Source organism: Megascapheus bottae, chromosome 28 (genome assembly GCF_031878675.1).
Source record: "Megascapheus bottae isolate mThoBot1 chromosome 28, mThoBot2.hap1, whole genome shotgun sequence".
Lineage (NCBI taxonomy): Eukaryota > Metazoa > Chordata > Mammalia > Rodentia > Geomyidae > Megascapheus > Megascapheus bottae.
In genome coordinates, this window is record NC_143536.1 from 422,046 (window position 1) to 432,473 (window position 10,428).

Below are 10,428 nucleotides of genomic sequence, written 5' to 3' on the forward strand. Positions count from 1 at the left end.
AGACCTAGGGTTATTTAAGCGAATCCCCATAGCTTCTCCTGCAAAGCATTTAGTTTTCTTTTGAATTAGTTCCTTAGATTGAAAGAGAGGGACTCTTAACATGTTTAAATGCACAAGCGCATACTGCATCTCTTGGGAAACGGGTCCTGGCAACCAGGGCCCGCTGCCTGGCTGGACTGAGGGCCCTGGGCCCAGGATTCTGCGCTGCAGCTCAGTTTCGCCCCAGACCCAGCTGCTCCTTGATGCCGTCTCACTAACGCCTAACCCGATCCCTGCACAGCAGTGGCTTTCACCTAAATCGCTGTGTCTGTTCCCTCCAACCCCTGAGCTTTTGCAGTTTGAAACGCTTCCCCAGCCCTTGCTGCCCCTTCTGTGCACTCCTGGGAAGCCTGTGCCTCAAATTCTGGAGGTTCCTCTTCCCCCTGGGGACGCTAGCACTGCACTGCCCAGAAGTGAATGTGCCCCTCAGGCCTGATGACCTCCAGAGCAGGGCCTGGGGCGTAGTGACTCAGTGAGGCCTCTCCAGCTCCCTGTACAAGCTGATGTGCCCCCTGGAAGAGCCTGCTGGGCCCAGGAGGATCTGAGAGCGCCCGTTGTGGTGCCTGGAGCCGGCACCTCTTGCAGGAGGGTCTCATGGGGCCCAGCTTGGTGGTGGGCAGCCGTCCTCCAGACTGTGAAAGCCAGGCATCAGAACAACTGGGCCAGACACCTTCAGGCCTGGTGTGTGTCTGCTCTCTACTGGCAAATCGCCTCCATGATAAATGAAGTCCCAGGGAAGCCTGAGGCCCAGTTGGGCTGCCTGGACGCTGTGAGATGAAATCATTTGGCTCCAACCCATACTTCACTGATTTCCACCACAGAGGACGTTGCTGAAAACAGTGAGACAAACGGCTGCCAAGGCAGCAACAGGCCCCCAGCCCCTGGGGCCCGCTGCTCAGAGCAGGCCCCGGGCTCCAGCTCCATGGCAGTGCAGTGCGGCAGATGGGTCCTCAGAGTTTGCCGGGGCAAGGAGCAGTGGGTTGAAGGTTGTTTTTCTTCTTTTGAAATGGTCTCGATGATCCCAATTAGTAGCAAAACAAATGCCTTGTGTGTGACACTTTATCAGTCAGTGAAATTCAGGAAGCCCCGGGGAGGCCCTTCCCATCGTGCCTGGCAGGCTCTTACACATGACGAGTTGCTGCAGGGAAAGGTTTGCTGGCCTGATTGGGCCCTGTGGGGGCCCAGCCTGCCTGGTTATCAACATCTCCTGGGGAGCCACGAACGCCGCGTGCCAGCGAGTTGGCACTATTGCGAGCCAGCCGATAGGCAGAGCCTACACAGAGAAGATGGGCCGATGTGGGGCCCACTCTTCAACCAGGGAAACCCTGTCCTGTGCAGCTTCCTCAGGCTCTCCCTGAAGGACCTCGCGTCATTTATCATACCAGGCGGTAGAGGAGATACAGAGCCCTGACCCTGAGCAGACACTGCCTCCTGGGGCCAGTGCCACAGCGACACCACCCTGCAGGCCAGGGCCCCCGAGCTCCGGTCCCGAGCTCCTGCCCTGGTCAGTCCCCTATGGTGCCGCAGGGCCCTCAGTGCTTCCTGAGTTCAGTAGACTGTGAGGGTGTGGGAGCCTGCTCTTCCTCAGCGGATGAAACCCCCAGATGCAGGACACAGGGAGGTAGAGAGGACGCCGAGGAAGGAGCAGCTCCCCAGGGAGAAGCTGAGGTGGGACCTGAATGTGCTGGGCTAGTCCTGGAGCGGCGCCAGGGCGCTCAGTACCCCAGAGGAGCCCATGTGGCCCGGTGTATGGAAACAACGCCTCCAGCAACAGCTGGGCCTTCCACGTAAGCGTGGAGGAGGCTCACGGACTCCACGGAGGGCTGCTCCCTCCTCACAGACCTCCAGCCCCTACGAAGTGAAGGCAGGGAGGCCATACTGCCTGAGGCCAGCCCAGCTCAGCTCCTCCTCTGGCCCAGTCCTACCTCCTGTCCCTGGGCCACCAGGGCCCCCTGGAGGCCACAGACTGCTGCTGTCCTTGAAGGCTGGTTCTCTCCTGACCAAGGCTCTGTCCCATTGGCTGGGAAATAGCCCTGTGTGGAGAGACCACTGTTCTGTGATCCTCACCAGTCCACGGAGTCCAGGCGGGTTGTTTCCACGTTTAACCCGTACAATGGGTCTGGCCAGACGTCAGTATGCAAGAGACAGGAGGTGAAGGTCCAGGGTGTTGGGAGAGGCAGTGCCTGTTTTCTGTAATCACAACAAGACTTCCTCATGCATATAAATTCAGTGCTAGCTGAATCTGCTACTATTGCCTTATGAATTTAAGTTTATTTTGGAACTGAGTAATAGTAATAAAAATCATTACCAGCTTTAATAGGCTTGGAGGGAAATGGCATCTATCTATCAGAAATCACAGTCATGGTGATTGTTGCTCCGATGAAAGGCACACCTGCTGAATGCTGGAGCCGTAAGATAGCCTGTCAAGGGTTTGCTATGAAAAATCAAAGACAGTATTAAAATTTCATTATGGTAAGCTTTGTGGCCAAAATGTAATGACAGAACAAATTGGATCCTTGCGCAAATAAAGGGATAATTGGTTTTTAATGCCCTGTTATTCTTGGACAATGGATGGGCTTACTTCTGACTTCTCGATCATTAAGGGCAGAATTGCTTCTTTTAAATTAAGTCCCAGGCCAGTTTCTTGCCCAGTTTTTATTGGAAGAAGACTTGGTGCCTGCAGTAGAGTCAGGAGGTGAGACATGGTGGCAGTGCAGCCTCAGCCCAAGGACACAGGCCTCCCCAGCAAGACTTTTGGGAGTCCCCAGCCTGGAAGAAGTCAAGCCCCAAGGCCAGGGAAGCTGTCCTGGTGCTAAATCCATCTGGGGCGGAGAGGACCCTGGGCTCACAGCACACAGACCCCACCACTTCCTGCCTGAGCCATATCCTGTCTCTTCTAGAGGCTCTGCTATGAGCAGGGGCCACCATCCCTCAACACGTGATGGATGCCATGAGTGTGGCGTCCTCATGGTGTCCGCTTGTCTCCGACCCTCACGGGGCCTTGCTTCCGCCATCACCATGGCTTTCCAGGGACACGGGTGGCTCGTTTTTTGGTGCTCACTAGGAAAATATCAGTTACACATGTATTCAAGATTTCACGGGTAAGGCCCAAGGCTAAGTTTGCTGCCACTTCAAATGTTGTGGCTGTTGGTAGAAGTACTGCAGGGATGACGCATAGCTGGCGGTTTGCCTCTTATAGCTGCACAGGCTGGCGCTGCACAGAATCTGCTACCAAAGAGCTGCCATGGTGTTGAGCAGTGCACAGCTACACAGCTGACCCTGCAGCTGGGAACAGTGATGGACAGGAGGGCGCCGAGGGAGGCAGGGAAGGAGCCGGGGTGGGAGCCACAGCCCTTGACGTTGAGCATGCCGTCTGTGGGCCACACACAGAGCCTCGGACTGTGCCGGTGTTCTGCCAGGCAGTGAGTGGCGAGGGACTGACGGGGGGAGAGAGACACGAGGACACAGGCTCTCCTGGCGGCTAGCCAGGCTCACGCGCAGCTGCTCCCAGGCAGATGGGGCTCGGGGCCACAGCTGGCGACAAGCTCAGGCCACTGTCTCTGCCTCCCCAGGACGCCTGCCATGATTGGCTGCTCATTCGTAGTGGACCGGGAATACTTCGGGGACATTGGCCTGCTGGACCCGGGCATGGAGGTGTACGGTGCCGAGAACATCGAGCTAGGGATGAGGGTGAGTTGGCCAGGAGCCAGGACGTGGGGCATGGGGTCAGGGGTGGGCTTCTCAGAGGCGGGCCTGCCAGGGGTGGCGCCCCTTGGGGCCGGCTGGGTTAGCCCCTGCAAGAACACCAGCACACCAGCACACCCAGGGGCCTCGGAGCAAAGCCTGGCCTTCTGCGGGCTGCTTTACCTCTCAGGCCCTCTCTTCTGCTGCTACCTGGTGGAGGGAGGGGGAAGGGAGCTGCAACTGGTGAGCAGTGTGGAGGTGAGGAGAGGGGGCTGGGGACTGGTGAGCTGTGGAGGTGAGGAGAGGGGACTGGGGACTGGTGAGCTGTGGAGGTGAGGAGAGGGGACTGGGGACTGGTGAGCTGTGGAGGTGAGGAGAGGGGGCTGGGGACTGGTGAGCTGTGGAGGAGCCCGAGGGCCTGCACAGCAGCTGTGTGGGACTTGTGTGGTGGGAGGTGAAGACAAGACATGGAGGAGGTCTTGGCAGGGCACTGGAAGCAGCCACTGGTGACGACCCTGCCAGGCCCCAAGCAGGCGTCCAGCGCAAAGCCTGCCTGGGAGAAGCCGGTCCTGAGGACCGGCCGCCTGGCAGCTGCACAGGGCCCAGGGTCTGCGGCCTGGGCCTTGTCAGCTGCTGCAGCTGGCACTCCACCAGTGAAGGCCGCAGCCTCTGTCCATACACAGGCCACATTCCTGCATGTCTAAGCTGGCAGCCCTGCCCCGGGTACCACCCCGTGCCACCCCCTCTGCCCAGGACCCACCATCCTGGTGAGCAGCCAGCAGTCGAGGCCAGTGACCTGAGACCGGAAGGGACACCTGGAGCCGGACTCTACCATCAGTGTAGTGCAGCTGTGCCCTGGTGACTGGGGCTTGGGCAGCCAGGGGCATGAGGTGGCTTCCAGCTGACTCCAGTCTGGGTCTGTGCTCTGCTGCCTGACTCCCTCTCCCAGGCAGATACGGCTGCTTCTGATTTGTGGTTAATATGGCAGCCCACACAGCCGTTGTGATCGATTTGGCCTAATTAGAGAAATTCTGTGGTCTTGGGGCCAATTTCCGTTCCTGTGATCGTAGAAGTGCCAGCTGCACGTTTCCTAATGAGGAACGTCCTAGCATCAATTAGGGGGAAATGGCTCCACCGTGTCCATTCAGTTTAATAAAGGTCAGGACAAAAACCAAGCTCTGCGAGTCTGGTGACCAAAGCCGTTAGCAGAGCAGACGTGGGAAGGCCCGGGCCCTGAGCCCTAGAGCTCCGGGCATCTGCTCGTGGGGAGACGCGGGACCGGCTTCCTTCAGCAGAGGGCCTGGACCCACCCTGCCAGGCCACCACTGCCCTGGCGGGACAGGCCCCGGAGCGAGCAGGGTGAGGGCAGGCGGGTGCTGTGGGCCCCGCCTGTGCTGTGGCCCTGCCCTCGGGAGCGTTCCAGTCAGCAGGGGTGGCATCCACGACAGGAACCTGCCCCCCACACACCAGGCAGCGCTCAGGGCGGGCCTCCTCCCCGCAGCCAGGCTGCCGGTCCCACCCACCAGGCCCTAGGTGAGAAGGGCAGGTGCCGCAGGGCAGGGGGCTCCGTCACCCACACAGGACTCCGGCCCTGTGGAGGGGCCTCCAGCTGCGAGCATCAGGAGCCCCAGGCACACACCCCGGCCCAGCCGGGATCGGAAGCCAGGATGCCCTGCCCTAGGGCAGCTGGCAGGGCTGCCTTGCAGCTTGTCCCCAGCGCGTCCCTCCTGCCCCAGAGCCTCGCTGCGTCACCCACATGGGCTGAGGCTCCCATCTAACTGGGCGCTTGCCCCAGCCCGAGAGCGGACATGGTGGAGCCCGGCCCGTCCGTGCGGCCACACGCGGGATCTGTGGCCCGGATTCACCTGGGATTGGCAGAGGGCTGAGTGGCTTTCTCCGGTTCCGCGTGGAAGCCTCTCCCGGGGATTCGCCCTTCCTGTCCATCCCTGCGACACTCCGCGGGCCCTGACTCCGCCCTGCTCCAGGCCGGCCGCTCGCTGGCTTCTCGATCTGGGGCTCCAGCCTGGCGGGAACGGCGTCGCAGCACCGCCGGGCCCGCAGGGAGGAGCCCGAGCAAGCGCAAGGCCCTCACTGCAGAGCTAACGCCCGCAAAAGCCTCTCCCAAGCCGAAGGGCGGATCCCGCCCAGCGGCGCCCAGGCGCGTGCTCGCCGGCCGCCCCACGCCGGGCGGAGCAGGGCTGTCGACGGGAAGGGCTGGCTCGCACCGGCTGGAGACCCGTGCCCGGTCCGGCGGCGCGCGGCGTGGTTGTGGGCGTCGACGCCCGGTGAGCCTGGCTTCTGCCCGGGCCTGGGGACTCCGCGTCTGCGGCCCTGGGCCCGTGATTCCCGCCCAGAGCCCCCGCGGCCCCGCCCCCGCCAGGCTCCGCCCAGTGCATGGGGAGGGGCGTGGTCCCCGCGGCCCCGCCCTCGCCAGGCTCCGCCCCGTGTGTAGGGGAATACGAGAGGCGGGAGGGGCGTGGTCCCCGCGGCCCCGCCCTCGCCAGGCTCCGCCCAGTGCGTATGGGAATACGAGGGGCGGGAGGGGCGTGGTCCCCGCGGCCCCGCCCTCACCAGGCCCCGCCCCCAGGTGTGGCAGTGCGGAGGCAGCATGGAGGTGCTGCCCTGCTCCCGCGTGGCGCACATCGAGCGCAGCAAGAAGCCGTACAACAACGACATCGACTACTACGCCAAGCGCAACGCCCTGCGGGCCGCGGAGGTGTGGATGGACGACTTCAAGTCCCATGTGTACATGGCCTGGAACATCCCCATGACCGTAAGCCCCGCCCTGCCGGCGGCGGGGGTGGGGTGGGGGGAGGCGGAGCCCCGGCAGGGGCGGGGTGGGGTGGGGGGAGGCGGAGCCCCGGCGGGGGTGGGGTGGGGAGGGGTAGGGGGAGGCGGAGCCCCGGCGGGGGTGGGGGGAGGTGGGGTGGGGGGAGGCGGAGCCCCGGCGGGGGTGGGGTGGGGTGGGGGGAGGCGGAGCCCCGGCGGGGGTGGGGGGAGGTGGGGGGGGAGGCAGAGCCCCGGCAGGGATGGGGTGGGGCGGGGTGGGGGGAGGCGGAGCCCCGGCGGGGGTGGGGGGAGGTGGGGTGGGGGGGAGGCAGAGCCCCGGCAGGGATGGGGTGGGGTGGGGGGGAGGCGGAGCCCCGGCGGGGGTGGGGTGGGGCGGGGACCCAGATCAGGAAGGAGATGCTCGGCGTCCCCCAGGAGACCGGGGTATGAACCAGCCGTGTCTGCACATCAGCCCCGGGCACCGGGATGCCAGCTCAGCACCCAAGGCTGCGCTGGGGGTCCCGTCGTCCCGGGGAGAGGCCTGGGCCTCAGACGGCAACCCTCGGCCTCTTGCCTGCTTCTACCCCACAGAACCCTGGCGTGGACTTCGGGGATGTGTCTGAGAGGCTGGCCCTGCGCCAGCGGCTGAAGTGCCGCAGCTTCAGGTGGTACCTAGAGAACGTGTACCCTGAGATGAGGATCTACAACAACACCCTCACGTACGGAGAGGTACCGCCTGCACCGGCGCTCCCGGCTGGACGGGAGGCAGACGTCTGTGCCTTTGTAGACACCTGCTCCCCTTCATGCCTGCACCCCAACACATGCACACCCACACCCCAGTACTCACGCCCTGACACCTGCCCCCCAACACCAGGCCAGCATGCGCACTCCTTTGCATGGACATGGGATTGTGTGTAGACGTGCATCCAGACATGCAGGCCCCCTGCATGGACTGCATTCATGAGCTCCCATCAAAGGCATCTCCTGGCTGGGCACAAGGCCTCATGCCTGAAACCCCAGCTACACAAGAGGTGCAGGTCACAGCATGTGGACACGTGTGCCACACTCATGCACTCACGTCACACAGCCATGTGATTATGCACCATGGTGCGTGCAGACACATGCTCTCCAGACGCGCACGTGCACGGGAGAGCAGTCACACCGCCGCACAGAGACTGCACAAGCCCTGCGTAGCTACACAGGGCTCTCCAGGCCAGGGAGGAGTGGCTGCTGCTTTCCTGCACCTCCTCAGGTCTGCATGGTGCAAGCGGGCTTGTCTGGTCAGGGAGCTCGCCACTCTCTGGGTAAGAGGTTTGCACACTGCCTTGGCCAGCACTTGAGATGGCCAGAAGAAAAGCAGCCTGGAGGGCAGTTCTCACAGACCAGTCCCTAGAGCGTCTGCCCAGCAACCTCCAGTTCCTTCAGACACAGCTTTCCCAGGACCAGCACATGTGGTGATTTGCCATGGAATGAGCGGAAATGAGTGCCCCCTGTCCACCTGACATGCTCCCTGGGCAGTTGCAGAGTGTGTCCTCCCCCCGGGCAGGGAGCTTCTCGCACCCTTGCTCAGTCCTGGAGACCCCATCATGTGACCCCAAGGCTCTCCTGTCTGTAGGTGAGAAACAGCAAGGCCGCGGGCTACTGCTTGGACCAGGGGGCGGACGACGATGACCGGGCCATCCTCTACCCCTGTCACGGCATGTCCTCCCAGGTGGGCGACGGGACCGCCCCACCCCGGGCTCGGCGGCAGGCGGGAGGCTGGCACAGAGGGAGGGCGGGCGGCACCCGCCTGACCTCCCCAGGCTGCGGAGACTCACTCGGGGTGCCAGCTCTGCCTGTGGTCTAGAGCACAGAACTTTGTGAGGCCCCGGGGGTGCTGGCGGCTCCTGCAGCATCGTGAGTCCTAGCGGGCTCCCCCTCCCCAGGCTGAGGCAGGGGTAGATGGCCTTGCCAGCTGCACGTCTCTGGTGTCCAGTAGCTGTCTCCCCAAAGCTGAGGGTCAGCTGGCACCTGAACCTCGCCAGTGTCCTTCCCATCCCTTAGCCTGGCCGCTGCAGCGCCCCTGGTAAAGCCTCCAGCACGCACTGGAGGGCCCGCGGTCTGCCTTTCTTCATCCTGGGGCCAGGCCAGGTCTGAGAACCCTGGCGGGCAGGCCCCCGGGGCCTGGGCATCACAGCCGCTCACTGTCCCGCTGTCCCCTCAGCTGGTGCGGTACAGCGCCGACGGCCTGCTCCAGCTGGGACCCCTGGGCTCCACCGCCTTTCTGCCCGACTCTAAGTGTCTGGTGGATGAGGGCCAGGCCCGCACGCCCGCCCTGAAGAAATGTGAGGATGTGGCCAGGCCAAGCCAGAGGCTGTGGGACTTCACCCAGGTCAGTGCAGGGGTGCTGAGGCCCAGGGCACCTCCGCCATCTAGGCCAGCTGCTGGGATGGCAGAGGAGAGAAGAGACTGAGGACGGGGGCAGGGGGCAGAAGAGGGCAAGGGGAAGGGAGCAGAGGGCAGGGGAAGGGGGAAAGGGCAGAGGCAGAGGCAGGGGGAAGGGGCAGAGGGCAGGGGCAGAGAGCAGGGCAGCTCCACATCATCCCATGGCAGTCACTTGCCGTGGTGACAGTAGTTTAAAGGAGGGAGCACTCATTTTGCCCACACTGGAGGTCAGTGCTGAGGCCACTCAGAGGTTTCAGTCCATCTTGACAGGGAGGGTGTCGTGGAACAGAGGGTGGGGGGACGGGAGGAGGAGGGAGGGAGGGCGGGCGTCAGTGGGCTGTGCCTCCTGCCCTTACCCCCGTGGCCGTCTGTGTGGCCACCCACACTCAGGACCAGTCCGTCCCACTTTCCAACAGTCTCCTGGGCCTTTCTCCACTCAGTGAGGTTGGCAGTCCAAATGAAGGCAGTCAGGTGTCTCCTGAGTGTCCCCTGTCCCCTGTCCCCTGGCTTCCCGACTGCTGGCATTCAGGAGCAGCTCCGCTGGCCCCGGCGTGGGGACCGGGGACCAGGGTGGCTTCAGCTGGGGACGAGCTGCCGCTCTGCATGCTGCTCAGTTGCCTTTGGGGTCACCAGGCTTGGACGTGGGCCCTGGGGGCTCCTCGTGCCCTGGTCACCAGCCGCCTGGCCCACGTCCAAGCCTGGCGGACCAGTGCCTCGGTCAGGGAGGTGGGCTCCGTGCAGACTCAGGCTCTCCTCCTCCAGAGCGGCCCCATCGTGAGTCGAGATACTGGCCGGTGTCTGGAGGTGGAGATGTCCAAAGACGCCAACTTTGGGCTGCGGCTGGTGGTGCAGAGGTGCTCGGGGCAGAAGTGGATGATCAGGAACTGGATCTCGCACGGACAACACTGACCCGGCCCAGAGCCCCCACAGCTGAGCTCGGTGGACCTCGGGGTGTTGGGTGGGTGGGCGGATGGTGGGCCCCCCTAGTCCCCCCCACCGCAGACCCCGCAGACCCAGCACAGGGCTGGGCCCCGTCTCCCAGGACGCCAGTGGCATCAGGCCAGGCCAGGAGCACAGCGCATCTCCTGGGATAGGACACCTGAGGACAGCGCACGCCAGCGCCAAACCACGTGCCTTTTCTATGGTGTTCACAGACAGGCCACCGGACAGCCGCCTCCCCGCATGTGCCAGTACCCTGTCCACACCCCACGGAAGCCATCCCCGCCGTCCAGTGCAGAGACTCTCCCTCCCTGCCTCCCAGCAGCCGAGGCCTTGCAGCTGGACGGCCCTTTCCTGGGCCACTTACAATCACCATCACTGAGGCAAAATCAGAGTGTCTGCTTGTGGTCTGGTGAGAGGGGAGAGCCCCGCTCCCCTGCTCCCCCATTTAGGAATGGGCTTACTGTCCCAGCAGAAGCCAGATGGCAGCGGTTCAACAGCAGAGTTGTTTGTACCTGTCTTCGTGGGGGTCGCGGCTGGCCAGTGCCAGGCAAGCCCACCGTGTGCTAGGCC

At 63.5% G+C, this 10,428-nt stretch overlaps 1 protein-coding gene across 1 annotated transcript in view; it reads left to right on the forward strand.

Annotated features, from left to right (window-relative positions):
- Positions 1-9,891, forward strand: part of Galnt9 (polypeptide N-acetylgalactosaminyltransferase 9) — a 31,327-nt gene extending 21,436 nt beyond the window's left edge. The window contains exons 6-11 of the mRNA XM_090319938.1: positions 3,612-3,729; positions 6,311-6,496; positions 7,084-7,221; positions 8,108-8,203; positions 8,696-8,863; positions 9,679-9,891. Of these exons, the coding sequence (XP_090176064.1) occupies positions 3,612-3,729; positions 6,311-6,496; positions 7,084-7,221; positions 8,108-8,203; positions 8,696-8,863; positions 9,679-9,825 (853 nt within the window). The 3' untranslated portion in view covers positions 9,826-9,891. The remainder of the gene's footprint in view (positions 1-3,611; positions 3,730-6,310; positions 6,497-7,083; positions 7,222-8,107; positions 8,204-8,695; positions 8,864-9,678) is intronic.
- The last annotated feature ends 537 nt before the right edge of the window (positions 9,892-10,428 follow it).